General features: G+C 40.7%; 1 protein-coding gene across 11 annotated transcripts in view; it reads right to left on the bottom strand.

Moving 5' to 3' along the window:
- Znf148 (zinc finger protein 148) overlaps positions 1-16,944 on the bottom strand; it is a 124,853-nt gene that overhangs the window by 37,999 nt on the left and 69,910 nt on the right. For 10 of the 11 annotated variants that reach the window (XM_050159798.1, XM_050159795.1, XM_050159792.1 and 7 more), the window contains one exon: positions 9,003-9,128. The exons of the other annotated variant lie outside the window; for it this stretch is intronic. In XM_050159798.1, the coding sequence (XP_050015755.1) occupies positions 9,003-9,128 (126 nt within the window). The remainder of the gene's footprint in view (positions 1-9,002; positions 9,129-16,944) is intronic. 11 annotated transcript variants of the gene reach the window in all.

The following is a 16,944-nucleotide window of genomic DNA, read 5'->3' as shown; positions in this document are numbered from 1 at the left end:
GCAGGCATGGGAGGAATAGCACACTAATTCTGCCAAACTGTCTTCCTCAGTATACACTTGACTTATCCTTTTTATAAAACTTTTATTGATTTATGTATTTTATGAATGAGTGCTCTATCTGCGTGTATGCATGCATGCCATAAGAGGGCATCAGACTCCATTAAGGATGGCTGTGAGCTGCGTGTGGTTGCTGGGAACTGAACTCAGGTTCTCCACAGTCAATGCTCTTAACTGCTGTGCCATCTCTCTAGCCGATTTGGCTTATTCTTGTTTACACCCTTTCAGGATCTTTTTAGGTTTTGTGATCCAATGATTTGAGACATTTACCCTAAAGATTAGCTGTCTTGCTTGTTATTAGTAGCAAAAAATATTTTTGCTTTGCTTTCCCGCCACTCGACATATGATCACCATGACAGAAGAAGCTGGAGGACATAGGAGACAGCAGTTTTTAGTTTTGGTTGGGGATTCTGTTTTGCTGGCAAGCATGTTCAGAGCCCAGAGTGCTCCTTCCAGCGCGACTCTCAGAGCAGCAGCTTGAGTTTCCTCCCATCACCACTACTTCAGCACCATCAGTGCATTGCACAGACCGAGCAGGTCAGGCCCTCCTCTTACCAAGAGAACAAACATCCACCAACTCTTGTGAGTTTCACATTTGTCTAACAGAGTTAAAGTAAGACTTTACAGGGAAAAAACCTATTTGGTATCATATGAAATTTCCTAGCTATTCTGTGTCCCTAATCTCATGGTTCACCATTTATTTTTATTTTGAGACAAATTTATTTCTAGCTAGAACCACATATACTTATTTATATATTTATTACATACACACACATGGAGAATGGGAGGGGCTTTAGGAGTGAGGAAGGCTCTCTTTGTAATACACCACTTTTTAAGCAAGGAAAGGTCTAAACTCTGCTTATTCAATTGAGAAACTTCACTCCGGGATCAATCACACTCCTCCATGAGAAAAGGTTCTTCTCAAAAGACAAACATGGCTTTTCACGTTGTATGTGTTCATATTTTAATCTAATGACTATGGACTTTATGACACCTTCCAACATTAACTGACATCAATGTTTAAGCCATTCAAACCTAGAGAACTTAGAGGTGATCTAAACCAATGGTTCTCCATTTGTGGGTCACAACTCCTTTGGGGTTCAAAGACCCTTTTGCAGGGGTTGCATATCAGATATCCTGCATTACAATCATAACAGCAGCAAAATTACAGTTATGAAGTAGCAAGGAAATTTTATAGTTGGAGGTCACCACAACATAAGGAACTGTATTAAGCGGTCACAGCATTAGAAAAGTTGAGAACCACTGATTTAAACCCTCACCAATTATGAGAGGCTTTACTTACAACTGTGGGTGTGAAAGAGACTTTCAAGATTTTCTTCCTGCCAGGCGGTGGCCCAAGCCTTTAAGCCCAGCACTCAGGAGGCAGAGATAGGTGGATCTCTGAGTTCAGGGCCAGCCTGGTCTACAGAGTGAATACCAGGGCTACACCAAGAAGCCCTGTCTTGAAACCCCCTGTCAAAAAGAATTTTCTTCCTTCTCTGAAACAATGGCAGAGTAAAAGTCATCTGATTATGCTGGTCAGAGCCAGTCCCTCACATTGTCTCCTTCTTCAGGATTTTATTGTCTCAACACCACATTTTACTTAGCAACTTCCATCTTCAAATAGTAAGCTTTACAAGGGTCAGAATATGAAACTCACTATGTCATAAGAATGGTCTTTGACTCATATTCTTCATACTGGCCTTGAGGGTTTAGAAGACTTGTGTATGGGGGGTGTCAGTTTGCTCCATCTACCACATGGGTCCTGACAGTCACCCCATCTCACTGACCACTGGTCTTAGAAAAGTCCCTCATATTTCCCAAGTGCAAACAAGCAGGTGATAGCTTCTAAAAGATGGCTCTTCTCACTATCAGAATCTTCTTAATGGTTCTCCTCTATGGAAAACAGTTTCTCCACAATGCAGTCACTCTTTGGGGAAACCAGATTAATGGATTACTAGTATGCTACTTTTCTAATTTTTTTCCTTCATTTTCTTATTAGCATTATGTTTGCTTTCCTATTTTCATTTCTAGTCTCAGTTAATCTTCAAGATAGTTCTTCCAAAAACCAACGGGACATGGAAAAGGGTGTGACAAATGTCTAACACATCCATTCTACTTCTTTTAAAGTATTTTTTTTCAGATGGATTTAATTCCAGCACTTGGGAGGAAGAGGCAGGTGGATCTTTGTGCGTTCAAGGCCAGCCTGGTTTACAGAGTGAGTTCTAGGACAGCTAGAACTACACAGAGAAACCCTGTCTCAAAAAAAAACAAAATAATAATAATAAAAAATACTTTTTTCTCATTAACTCTCTTCCCGGACCAATGGTATACACTAAACTGCTGGGAGATGACCACATGGTTCATAATCCATGTATGTAACATGCCATCCTTCAGGAGTTCAGCGTCCTCTAAACAATCAGTTCCTACTCAGACCTCCTAAAGGGCTCTAAAAACAACCCACTTCCTTTCCTTAGCTCTTGTCAGGAGACTGAGCACTCAAATCATTTGTTAAATGAAAGGGAGAAATACAACAAAATAGATGTAATTAAAATCATGTTGCTTTTCTTAGTTGATTACTAAAGGGTTTGAAAAGCCTAGCAATTGTCTATACTACCTGATTACAAGAATATTAAATTTTATTAAAATACTTCATAGAATCCATGAATGTTAAGGAAATAATAACAAAATTCGTTTGAGCTGGAAAACGTCTCATAAAGGTAATAAAAGTCAATGGCAATACTTCATTTATCAAGATTTAGTCTTCAGCTTACATGTACATCATAATCACATAACATTCTTTTCATGTATATATACATACCTCCCCACTCCTGCCTCCCCTCCCCGCAAGTAAGAATCTTCACAGATGGAGCCTAGATGTCTGTACCTGGACAATGTGCCACAGGCAAGCAACAGAGCCTGGGAGGTGGGGTGTTCAACCACTGACAGACTCCACAGGCTTCTAACAACTCTAGCTATCTGTAATACAGAACAATGCAGATTTAAAGGGGCAAAACAAAGTGATGCTGAGTAGCCCACAGATTCAGCAATGTAACAATGAGTAGCCTGTCCTTAAGGAATGAGACAGTGAAGCAAGCAGAGGCACTTCCAAAGTTCAATGCTCAAGTCTCCACCCTGAGGGGAAGAACAGTCTCCTCACACAGCTCTTTCACTATATAGGTGATTTCAAAGGCTCAGTACATCAGCACTGAGACACCAGAGGGTGATTTTTGATTAAATGAAATATTTGTGGTTGGGACATAGTAGGTACTTCAGCAGTAAGTAGGGCACCTATCTGGCATGCATGAGGCTCTGGGTTCTAACCCAATCTACTTCAATCAAAGCAGCTCTTTACACCCCTCACCCAAAAGAGAATCTGACATTTGAAAGAGAAAGTGACTAGTTTCCTCTATTTTCATAAACAGATTATTTCACAATGGAGAAAACCCCATAATCTAGATTCTAGTCCTCAACCCAGTTACAAAGCATTTCATCTACTTTAAGATGACAAAGGTTCACAACATAACTACCTCTTGCTGTCTGCAGCTGATGAGGGCGGAGCACTGTGCCAGCACCACAGCTAACCTGACGGGAGCTCTGATCTGTTCACCAGACCCCATCTGACACAATGACAGCACAGGCTACAGGCACTGGTGATGGGCAGACCAAGGTTTGGAAAAGGTGATGAAGGAGACTAGCCCTTTAAAGACAATGAATTCTACTTCTCACACCGTCTACTACATATTGTTTCTAAACATTCACCCTCTCACAACTTTCCCCAAAGTCATAAACACTTTCTAAGCATACACGACATCTTGAACTTTGAGAAATTTAAAAATTGTAAAAAAAAAAAACTTCGATCAATGCATTGATTTATAAACTATAAACCCAAGATAAACTTGTCTGTCTTCATGTGAAAATGGCAGAATAAGTTACTTACATAAAATATCTGAACTATGGCACTAACACACTTTTGAAGAGATAGGAAAAAACTGGGTTTACACTTCAAAGTTCTAACACTTCAGACACACACAAAAAAAATCGCTCATCTGGAAAACTGCAGATCAATGTCAAAAGTAGCCACACAGTTCTCTGTCCACTACATGTAACATGTAAGAACAATTTTTTTTTTTTTGTCCTTTTTTAAGACAGGGTCTCTACACAGTTCTAGCTGTCCTGGAACTCACTCTGTAGAGCAGGCTGGCCTCAAACTTACAGAGATCCTACTGTCTCTGGCTCCCAAGTGCTGGGATTAGAAACATATGGCACGTGAAGAATTTTTTTTGAAACAAGGTGTGTGTGTGTGTGTGTGTGTGTGTGTGTGTGTATCCCTGGCTGTCCTCGAACTCAGAGATCTGCCTGTCTCTACGTCCTGATTGATGGGATTAAATGTGTGCGCCACCACCGCTCAGCTGTTATGAACAATTTTAAAGTAACGATTTTTGTTATTCTCACTTATATCTGCTCTGTACTATTTACAGTACTTCACTGTTCTGAGACCTCCCTAAAAGAACTGCCCTAAAATGCTGTCCTGCGTATACTGCACTTAGAACAGGTTGTCTCTCATCTGGCTACTACATTGATCAAGACAAAATACCTTGGTGGTGCTTTTAGAAATCGTCAAAAAACTGACTTAAACAAACAAAACTCTGCAAATACAATGTGTTTTGAGAAATGCCTCAGTAGGTCTGTGAAAATAACTCAGAAGTAAAGCACCTGTCTACCACAGATTAGGCACTGGGTGTGAACCTCAGCACTCTCCTCACACCCACCAAAGGCCTAGACAGCACATCACAAAAGGTTCTGGGTAATCCTTTACTGGACAGTAATAATCTGGACGTCAGTGAGAATCTCAGAAGGCATTAAATTGGGACTGCTGGAGGGTTAAGTGGTTAAAAGCTTGCACTATTCTTGCAGAAGGCCTGGGTTTGACCTCCAGTTGTGACAGGGAGCTTACAAAGCAACCACTCCTCTGGGAAACTGCAAGTCAATTAGCCACACTTTTTTTGCCCACTATAAGTAACAAGCAGGCAGCTCACAACTACCTGTAACTCCAGTGGCAGGAAATCTAATATCCTTTGGTGCAGGGGAGATGGCTCAGAGGTTAAGAGCACTGGCTGTTCTTCAGAGGTCCTGAGTTCAATTCCCAGCAACCACATGGTGGCTCACAACCAATCACTTATAGTGGGATCTGTGTGTGTGTGTCACACACAGTCACATATGTAGATGGAGTACTCATATACATAAAATAAATATCTTTAATAAAAAAATCTATTATCCTTTTCTGTCTTCCAAGAGTAACAGCATTCATAAGCAAGCAAGCAAGTGTGCGCACACACAATCAAAAAATAACTGCCAAGTGTGGTAGTGCACGCCTTTAATCCAGCATGCAGGAGGCAGAGGCAGGCGGATCTCCGAGTTTGAGGCCAGTCTGGACTAGAAAGTAGCCAAGGTTGTTACAGAAAACCCTATCTCAAAAAACCACATCTCAAAAAACCACAACAATAACAATAACAACAACAACAGGCTGAGGAGATGGTTCAGTAGTTTACAACACTTGTTGCTCTTGCAAAGGCCCTAGGTTTGGTTCCCAGCACCCATACGGCATAACTCCAGTCCCAGGAGAGGATCCAATACAGATACCAGGCATGTACGTAATGCATATACATACACTGAGGCAAAATACTCCTATAAATAAAATAGATCAAAGTTTTATAAAATTAAAACAATGAAAGTAAATCTTCAAAAAAAAGGGGGGGGCTGGGCGGTGGTGGCACACCCCTTTAATCCCAGTACTTGGGAGGCAGAGGCAGGAGGATCTCTGTGAGTTCAAGACCAGCCTGATCTACAAGAGCTAGTTCCAGGACAGGCTCCAAAACCACAGAGAAACCCTGTCTCGAAAAAAACAAAAAACAAAAAAAAAAAAAATTAAACTATAGACTAGCACCAGAAAAACGCGGTAATAAAATATCTAGGAAAATATATAACTTAGCACATATATAGATTTAAAATCTTGAAACAGAGTTTTCCAGAGGACTCAGATTCAGTTCTTAATGCTCACATGGTGGCTCACAATCACCTATAACTACAGGTTCACAGCAGCTCTAAAGCCTTTTTCTGGCCTCTGCAGGCACCAGGCATTCATGTGATGTATAGACATACATGCAAACAAAACACTCATATCTACACAATAAAAAATGCACATAATAAAAAATAAATCTTAAATTCTCAAAACAGATCCCCCATATGTAAACAAGTGAGCACAAAGTAGAACAATCAACTATTATTGCAGTTTTAGAAGTTAACTTTTCACAAACCCTGAAATTACTGAGGAATTTGATTTGTTGATGTAAAGAACAATAACAATAAAAACAAATCACAATCACTGAGAAAAACAAGAAAGGGGATCAGGGAGAAAAAGGATTCCATAAAATGAAACACAAAATGTCAAACAAATAAGAAATATGAATTCAGTATGACCCAAAACAAAGAAATATGATTCCAACACAGAGTGACTTCATGGTAAGCTACAGAGGCCAAGTGTGACTGACCCCCTGCCCCCGCCCCGTGCTCTCAGGAGTGCAGGCAGCACCAGTCACGTCCACCCGGGGGAGATAGAACTTGAACAACAGTGGTGGAAATCAAGCATATACCCTCTGATTCTATAACACAATGATAAACGTACAGCACTGGCTCAAAATGGAGATAAAAAAAAATACAACACAGCAATGCTAAGAAAACAATCATTAATTATAACATGACATGGTCAAAGTAAGACAGTGCGTAGCTAAGAAAAATGTTTACAAAACTTTATAAAGCTGGAAATATAGCTCAATGGTATAATTCTTGCCCAGGATGAGCAAGGACGTGTGTGTGTGTGTGTGTGTGTGTGTGTGTGTGTGTGTGTGTGTGAGAGAGAGAGAGAGAGAGAGAGAGAGAGAGAGAGAGAGAGAGAGAGAGAGAGAGAGAGAGAGAGAGAGAGAGAGAGAGAGAGAGAGAGAGAGAGAGAGAGAGATCCCTAGCACTATAAAAACAAAAGACTACTGTTGTTAACTTTTAGTACAAAAATAGGTTAAACAGACTGTACAGTTGAAAAATCAGAAAATTACATTTACACAAATCCACTAAATTTTGAAAACAGAACTATGGCAGAGAATCAAAATCTGTTAGAAATAGAACTTGAGGGGCTGGAGAGATGACTCAGAGGTTAAGAGCAGTGACTGATCTTCTAGAGGTCCTGAGTTCAATTCCCAGCAACCACATGGTGGCTCGCAGCCAATCTATAATGAGATCTGGCGCCCTCTTCTGGTGTGCAGGCATACAAACTAAACACTGCATACTAAATAAATAAAATCTTTTTTTAAAAAAAACTCAATTATTTTATACTGTAATTTTTAAACTTTGATACAATAGGCATATGTTCTATATCCCTAAGACAGCAGCAAGGAGTGTGCTAACAATGAGAAATGAGAGGAGCAGGAAGCAGCTCCCATCTCCATGGTGTAAACATCCCCACCATGGTTAATGCTAATAGCTAACAAAGCCATTATCAACTGGCTCACAAAACCACTAAACTTTAGCAATCTGCTCTTGCAACCCAGTGGGTTGCTCTAGCCCACTACAGTGTGTGTGTGTGTGTGTGTGTGTGTGTGTGTGTGTGTGTGTGTGTGTATTTTGGTTTTTCGAGACAGGGTTTCTCTGTAGCTTTGGAGCCTGTCCTGGAACTAGCTCTTGTAGACCAGGCTGGCCTCGAACTCACAGAGATCAGCCTGCCTCTGCCTCCAGAGTGCTGGGATTAAAGGCGTGCGCCACCACCGTCCGGCTTACAGTATATAATTGTACACAATGATTATGATTTTAAATAAAAATACAGGAAGTAGCCATCAAAAAGATCCTGCTACTGAATCAGCATTGTGATTCATGCTAGTAATCAGGAGGTAGAGGTAGGAAGATTCCAGTTCAAACCCAGCTTAGTCCAGGTCATATTGAGACCCTGCTTGAAAAAAAAATCATATTGTAATATGATATTTAAACGGGGAACTAATGATGTAGCTCAGGATGCAAAGCACTTGTGCAGCATGCATCAAACCCTGGGTTCAGTATCCAGCACTGTCTAACACTATGCACGGTGACACACTCCTATGTAATCCTAGCACTTAAGAGGTAGAGGCAGGAGAATCAGAAACACAAAGTCATTCTTGGCTATAAATGATAATCAGAAACACAAAGTCATTCTTGGCTATAAATTAAGTTCAAGGCTAGCTTTGGATATATAAGATCCTGTTTTTAAAAGGGGGATGGAGGAGTCGCTTCCTTACTCCATAGGGTAAAAGCATGAGAGAAGTAACTATGAAGATGAACGGCCAATACTACATACTAGGGAACATCAAGACATTGCCATTGCAAGAGAAAAAAACAGAAAAGCAGACCAACTCCTAAAAGCATTTATTACCAACCCATTCCTTGAGCCACAAAATATTAAGGGTTCATTTAAGCCTCCTCCTTCAGATCCTTTGATACAGATAAAATAGGTCTCTGCCCTCAGGGAGCGTACATTCTATTAAAGGTGTCTCTGATGAATAATCAATGTAAACTTTCACAAAACATTAACATTTGTATTAAATTATGAACAAGTCAGAACCTATATATCGTGTTAGTTTTTAAATAAAAGGGAGATATGGAAACACAGAAATTCACTTTCAGAAAAAAAGGGATACAGGTGGGAGAAAGAGAAATTAAAAGTCGTGGCCCACCACATCTACACAAGTACGTACGTATCTCTCTTCTCTATCCCTCCTGCGGAAGCTGGGATAGCACACCAACTATACTAAACCATGTTAAGACTTCTACATCTGGCTTAAAGTCCAAATAGGTTCCTGCCCACAAGATAATCCAACAGTTTAAAATTAAAAGGTTAGTGACCACACCTTAACACATTCTCTTACTTTTGCAGGAGAGCGTTGTTTCCGCTTCTTCTTTTTCTGTAAGTCTACTGGCTCTCTGACTTGTTTTTTGTCTCTCATCAGTTGCTCAGATACATCAGTAAAAGTAATTTCCTGCTTTACACTTATCTGTTTAAAAAAAACAAAGCTGATTTTAGAAATGCATAGAGTCCAATGTGCATCGTGCAGAAGTACAGCTTCTAACAAAATAACCTGAGGGTATTTGGGGATGCTAGGGACATCACCCACAGGGCAGACAGAATTAAACTTGAGGATGGGTTCCAAGTAGGCTCTGCCTACTCATTCTATACTTCTTAAATTGTCTGAATTTAGTCAAAAATGTTTACTGCTATTAACTCCTTGTCATCTGTCCCTTCTCCCTACACACAGGAACCAAATCAAACCAACCAGGACAAAGTCCACTTTGTTAGAGTCCACAATGTTAGAGAAAAACTGTTCAGAGACAAGGGGTGTGGGGTGGGTATCAGAACTGAAATGGTACGGTAATACATGCCATAGTTCCAACACTTGGAAGGCTAAAGGGAAGGAATCATGAGGCTGAGGCACACCAGGCTACACAACAAAACCTTGTCTTAAAATCAGTAACAAAACCAAAGTCACTTGGGTTAACCCTTTTAAGTGTAACTACAGCCAGGAAGTTATGCATGGTTACCTGACACTAAATTCCTTTCACTAGAATTCATAGTCATGCTTGTAACAAGTGTGGCTCCCATAGAAATGACTCTCTATAGTGGCACTCCTATCTTCAGACATAAACACCCTGTTCTGTTTGCCTATACGTTCTGTCATTAGGGTCTGCCCTTTCATACATACTGCTTATCATTCGCCCAGGCAACCTGCAAGATTAGATTAGCTGATGTCCTAGTTATCTCAAGATTGAGGGTATCCATACACAAGGGAGGACTGTAGCAGGCACTCTGAAACCACCTTTGCCAAAATGTGCCGACTCCTCATTTGGGCTTCGAAGTGACTAAATTCAGGATAAAAGCCTGGCTTCTCTACTCTGATTCTGTTTGTCGCCTTTACTTCTGGAGTGTCTCCTGGATGGTCGATGGCATAGATAAATCACTGTCCTTACCCTTTCTTCTGTGTCACCGTAGACACCAGGACAGCATATATATCCTCAGAGGACAGAGTCCCCTGGAGCTGAAGTAATCCTATCCTCATAACCACCCCATCCCTGTAAGCAAGAGACTTCTTCCAGGGCAAGTAGAGCTAAGACGATGATGGGAGAACTGTACCCTGACAGGACTGCTGATCTTTAATTTCCTACGCGGGATTTCTCTAACTCTAAAGTTCTGGGCAGTGCTCAAAACACAAGGCTTAGCTTTGGACCTCTGTATATCTTTCTACCCGGGTGTGCACACTGAATAAAACCTCCCTACTTTCTGCTTGTCATGCTTAAATAAAAAAGTCTTTTGTGACCACCTACCCCAAAACTGTATTCCCATCTTTTGTTGAACCTACATAGTGACTGTATGCATATGTGCACCAAACTATGCAGAGTGCTGAAGAGCTGATAGGCTGCTGAGAAACAAAACCAGCAGATGAAGCTGAGAGACTTCACTGAACCAGAGGGAAAAAAGAGATGAATGAGGTCTTGGACAGGGATGTTTGTAAGACCTAACAGTCAGTAACTCCAACTTCACTGTCACACTAAGGAACTAACACTGAGGTTACAACACAAGAAAGGTTAGGTTCCAACAAGTCAATACAACATCAGGAACTTATGTCTACATTTACATTTTGATGTCTTTTTTTAAGAAAACAGTATAAAATTCTAAAAACTGATCATATCAAAAGAAAACTAAATCAAATAATGAAAACAATGTTTTTATGCTCAACATTTTTTGTTTCCCCATCCAATGCTCAACATTTTCACAGACTAGTAGCCACTTTCTTCCTAGCCTTTTCAACAAATCATTACCAAATAGGTAATTATGAAATTGTATATAGTTTTACCCAAGAAATAATGCTTACTATCTAATAATTAGAAAACCAGAGACCAGGAGATATAGTAATGTCAACACTGTTGTCCTGTCTTTAACACACACTGGCAGAGACCATTCTCATCGGACGAGGATGCTCAGTCAACCCCCTCTTCACCACAACCTTTTAAATTTCTCCTTAAAATGAAAAGAAATTTTTCTGAAATTATGCTGTAAAATACAGCAAGTCTCTGAAAATCATCCAAGTAAACAAAAGGTGCTAATGATTTAAGTGTTCTGACAAGAACAAGGTAGCTCTCACTGCCTATGAGACCATTCAAACGCTGGCCCCAAGAAAATGCTATTTCCCCAGAAATCTCACGCTAGGGAAGGGGACAGCCAAAGCCCAAAGTGCCAGTGGCAGGGGAAAGATGATTTCCTGGGAAAGGGGCTTCACACAATTTTGACAAAAGGCCAGAGCACCTCAGACTCCGCCCAGGCAAGGAAAGGTCAATGCCGGGCAGGAGTACACCTTGACCATGACTGCCTTGTCATGTCATTATGCTCTTGTTCTCTGTGTTTGAACAGATCCTCCTCTTAGGAGGATAACAACAACTTTCCCTTCTGGGCTTTTCACTGCTACTTCTCTGTTAGCTGGTGTTCCCTGTTGTTTGGGTTTAGTCACATCATCCATTCCCCTTAAAGCATCCCCGTGGCTACCTCACAGCCTGAATTTCGGTATAGAAATATCAGTGTGTCTGACTCCAAAACCCAGCAATCAAACCCAAGTGTGTCACCACCTAAAACTCTAAACTCTCTGCTCTTCTCATGGTCCGAGTCCCCCGAGTCCTACGCATCCCATTAATTGCGCTCCCTTCCAAGTGGTTCTGTTACAGTCTCAAATGAAGCTTTTATTCTTACAAGCTTGAACATAAATAATCTAATTCAAGTTCAGAGTACAAAATGACATTTTTTCCTAAGACTTATTTCAATTATCTATTAGTGAGTATGTCTTACTATTTAAAGATGCCATGTACACACAAAACACTTTTTGTTGTAATTTCCTCTATTTTGTACTCATCTGCTTGCTACTAAGTGCCTGCTTGGTGCCAAATTCAGTCAAGTTTAAAGAATAAAACAAAAACTTACTGAGCCCACTCTAGATATGAAGAACACATTCTTATATGAAATCTCCTTTTCCCAAGTCTTTAAATGTACAAATGGCATAGTTCTGGCGCGTAACAAAAACCTAATACTTCAAGACAGCACGTCATTCTCTAACTAAATGAATGAATGAAACGGTACAAAGGAAAAACAGCAAAAGAGAATTAGAAAAAGATGACAACTTGACAGGTTTCGTGGATGAAACAAAAGACTTAATTAGATTTACAACTCTGACAGTATTTATTCCTTCTAATTTTTACTTCACAACTTGCCTTCCTCCCCAACTTTGTCCCCAAACCCAGTAACGCTAATAATGTAACAGACACAGACACTGGCTGACATATTAACGAGGTCTAGAAATGCTCACTTATTCTCCTCTCCCTATCTCCCAGAATGAAGATAACTAACTCCTTGAGATCATTTTGGTCCCTTCTTTCTTGTTCCCAACATCCCACATACAAATCTAACTACGCCACCAACTCTGCTAACTTAAGGCATCATCTATCTCATTATGAGCTTTCTGTAAACACATTACTATAAACTGCTTCTCTAGGGAGGAACAGGATAATAATACTGCCTTGCTGGCAACAAATCAATACCAGCTACTAATCCCAGCCTTCATGACTTATTGTGATCTACTAGCAAACACATCTGAAGCACTATATTCTTGTCAACTTTCAATTTTTGAATTCTCATTTATTGTTTTATCTACTAAGAAAAGCACCTTTTAACTTCCCTCTAATTCTGTTAATGGCTTCCCCCACCCATCCCAAGGTTCTGCTGTTTCAACACCTCTTTACAACCGCCTCACCTCTGGCTCCATCAGCTCCTGTTGCTCTTTTTAGAAATGCAATGCAGTGTCTGCTATACATTCTTATGAACCCAAACTTTTCTACCTAATATTCTTCTTAAAGTCAAAGATTTTGTAAGTATAATCCATATATAATCATAATTATAATCCAAACAAATAACTGATTCCAAAGTTATGCTGACAGTAAAAGTAATACACAGCTAAGCAAAAAGGAAGAGAAGGAACCTGTCCCAAAGCATTGCCTAGAACACATCTGAAACAAGATGATCACAAGTATAGCAAATATTAAGCATGCAAAGAAAGCTATGACACAATTACTGGTACTACAAATATACTGGGCTGAAGAAAGAATGCTAACACCACTTGAGATGTTTATGGAATACAGGAAAGGAGATATCTAAAGTGTAAGACAGGAGGAGAGAGGAAGGAAAGGAAAGCTACAGGCTGACTCTGGACACTTGACAGAACTAGTTACAGTCAGCCAGCAGGAAGATCTCAAATGCTAAGCTCCCAAAGCTACAGATTAGGGTAGAAAGGTAAATGCACACACTGATGAACAGAGGTTTCTGGGTTTCGAATCACACCTTCTCCTCTGCCTGACCCACGACTGTATGCAAACTCTTATAAACCATATCTGACTGTGAGGAAGCTGCAGAATCCCAAAGATACTTGTTGCTATAAATGTAAATGCTGCTTCAATGTCAGCATCTTATAGTTAACCAGACAAGGTGAATGACGTGAGTAAATCAAGTTGTCTTAATGAAGCAGTGCTGACCACTTGAGTTGAAAACTCCATTCTTCTAACCTCCATGACACTGCATGAACTCAAGTCCTCTCCTTTGCCGCACAGCAACTGCTCTGACCTGGCTCAACAGCACACTTCCAATAAGTGTTTTACTACATTCCCTCAATGACTCTCAAGTGTGGGAGACTCCTGGAGGGTGATGACACACTCTTCATGTCGTATTTCTTGATCAAACAACTGTCACAACACTACTTTCCTTACTCACAAGCACTCTCCTGAGTACAGTATCAGTCTATGGTTGTTTAACAGGTGGCAGGATCAGAGTCTGGATGCATTAGCAAGTACAGAATCTAAACATTTTATACTGAGTCAGACTACGACGAAAGCTACAAAAATGCACAACTCACTTCTCATAAAATGCTTAATTTTATGAAAGTTATTTTCTCGGGGTTGTAGAGAAGTTAAGAGCACTAACTTCTCTCAGAAAGGAACCAGGTTTGGCTCCCAGCACCTATATCAGGTGGCTCACAACTACCTGTGCCTCAGTTCCAGAGGATCAGACATTTCTGGCCTCCAAGGGCACCTACATACACATGGTGCACAGAAATTTACACAGGTGTACACACACACACACACACACAGGGGGGGAGGGGGAAGGGAGCGAGGGAGGGAGGGACAGAAGGGAGAGGGAGAGGGAGAGGGAGAGGGAGAGGGAGAGGGAGAGGGAGAGGGAGAGGGAGAGGGAAATCTTTAAAACGACATGGTGGTGCCTCCCAGAACTCAGAAAGCAGAGGCAAGTGGATCTCTTTAATTTCAAAGTTAGCCTGGTCTACAGAGCAATTTCTAAGGCAACATAAAGAAATACTGTCTCAAAACTAAAACCAAAACCAAAACAACAACAAAAAGACTGGAACTAGCTGGGCAGTGGTGGAGCACGCCTTTAATCCCAGCACTTGGGAGGCAGAGGCAGGCAGATCTCTGTGAGTTCGAGACCAGCCTGGTCTACAAGAGCTAGTTCCAGGACAGGCTCCAAAGCCACAGAGAAACCCNCAAAAAACCAAAAAAAAAAAAAAAAAAAAAAAAAGACTGGAACTGAAAAAAAATAGTTCAGTGTTTGGGAGCATATGCTGCTTTTACAAAGGACCTGGGTTTGATTCCAATGTCACAGTGGCTCAAACTGCTTATAAGTACAGTTCCAACTCTATGACCTCCATGGGTACTAGACATACATGTGGCACAAAGACATACATGTAGGAAAAAATACTCAAAAGTATAAAATATAAACAAATCCAAAATGTTTTTAAGGCTTTTATTAACAAAGATGTTATTACTTATAATACTTTTGTTTTTATATATTAAGATAAAACTTTAAATTACTTCATTTTGAATTTTGATTAAGTAAATATTAAATGTAACCAACACAGGAAAAACTCTTCCAAGTCCTCAGTCCCACACCAAAGTGACAGTTGATTTAGACACACCTCAGTCATGTTCTTTTCCTCCTCCTCCATCCACTCTCGTCATAGAAATGCACGTCCCCATCACAATAAAGGCACTCGTGTAAATGCTGCACACGTGTGGGTGAGCAGACATACCTGTGCTTCCTAGTTCTGTCGACTGAGATCACCAAGAAGGAATGACACTCACCGCATTCAGCACCCAGAACTTAGTTTCTATTTATCCTTATCCAATTATAACAAACAATGACTATTTAGGAAATAGCTGATTCCACATCTAGGACAGGAAAAAGCAGAGTATGTGGTGAAAACTACAGCACCGTGGTGCCAGAAACTCAAGTGCATGAAAAAGGGTCCGAATATGGCAAAAGGAGCCACATGAGGGGAAGACTCCCTCAAGGCTCGGCCTGGAACCACATGAGTGAACAAACAGGCAATGGCTGTGCTGGATTATAATCCTACTGAAATGTTAAACACGGTGTGTCATGTATCTCTTCAAAGATAATTTGACAATTACAACAAAAGTCATTAACTTACAGTGGGGAAACCTGGCAGACACCACCTTCAATGATGAAGTTTCAGGCCACACATGTCCCCTGTTGGATTCCCTGAAGGGGATACAAGATCACAACTGTGGCACTGTCAAAAATGCAGAGCTTTGAGCTCCACATGCCAGGTTCTGTCTGAGCGCTAGGGACACTGTGAATTGGAGTGGTGGGTAGGTAATACATAGTCTCTAGACTCTTACAGTATTGCAGTTATAAAGTAACTCCAAGGTTAAGTTTTAACCCTATTGGAAAACAAAACTAAGGCCCAAAAAGATTAAGTCTTACTTAAAAGTGCATTATTTAAAATCTAAGTCTTCTATATCCAGGGACACTAAGGCCTTAACTCCTATTTTCTGTGGATTATTTCTCATACCCTTGTTGCCAATAAGGAACTTGAGTCAGGTCTCTCACTCCCGTGCTATAGTCTGGGACCAAGACCTCCAGTGCACTCAACAACTCACACCAGCAGTGCCTGTCTGTGCAGGGCCGGAATGCACCTGGGCCTCTCAACAACCCTTCACAGAAGGGAGAGCCCACAAGGCACCCTTTCTCCCTGAGATTTATAGGGACTCAATGGTTGTTGGGGGGAGGGAAGAAGCATTTCTTTCGTGGTACAGCCACCAGTAAGCCACCCTTTACCCATACTGTCTAAACAATCCTAACTAAACTGATAAGCTCACAAGCCTGCAACATACTCATGCACTCACGCATGAGGAGGAAAAAAGTAAAAGAAAGAAAAGAGCAGCTAATAGCCGTACTCAAGAGATTCATGAAGCTACTCATTAGTTCAGTCATTTCCGCAGCTGTCCACTGGTACAGTAATAGCCACTTCCTACCAGAAAAAAAGCAAATAATGTTACAAAAAGAATACTTTTAAAACTTAATGTACCGGGGGCTGGAGAGATGGCTCAGTGGTTAAGAGCACTGGCTGCTCTTCCAGAGGCCCTGAGTTCAATTCCCAGCAACCACATGTGGTTCACAACCATCTGTAATGGATCTGGTGCCCCCTTCTGGCATGGGCATACATGGAGGCAGAATGGTGTGTGCACAATAAATAAACAAACAAACAAATAAATAAATCTTAAAAATGAAAAACCTAAGGTACCAAATAAACATATCTGCCATTAATCCCCAGCACATATTGCAGGTGTGTGGCTGCTTAGACATGCAGAGGGCTACTAACTGCTACAAAATAGCTTCATTTATACGTCTCGCTAGCTATAATTTAATACAGCTAAAAGCTCGTTAATCTTTCCTTTCATTTAAACTCC

Source organism: Alexandromys fortis, unplaced genomic scaffold, assembly GCF_014885135.2.
Source record: "Alexandromys fortis isolate MF-2015 unplaced genomic scaffold, M_Fortis_MF-2015_v1.1 scaffold_119, whole genome shotgun sequence".
In the NCBI taxonomy this organism is placed as follows: domain Eukaryota; kingdom Metazoa; phylum Chordata; class Mammalia; order Rodentia; family Cricetidae; genus Alexandromys; species Alexandromys fortis.
Note: the sequence above shows the minus strand (reverse complement) of the source record. Positions and strands in the feature narration are given on the sequence as shown.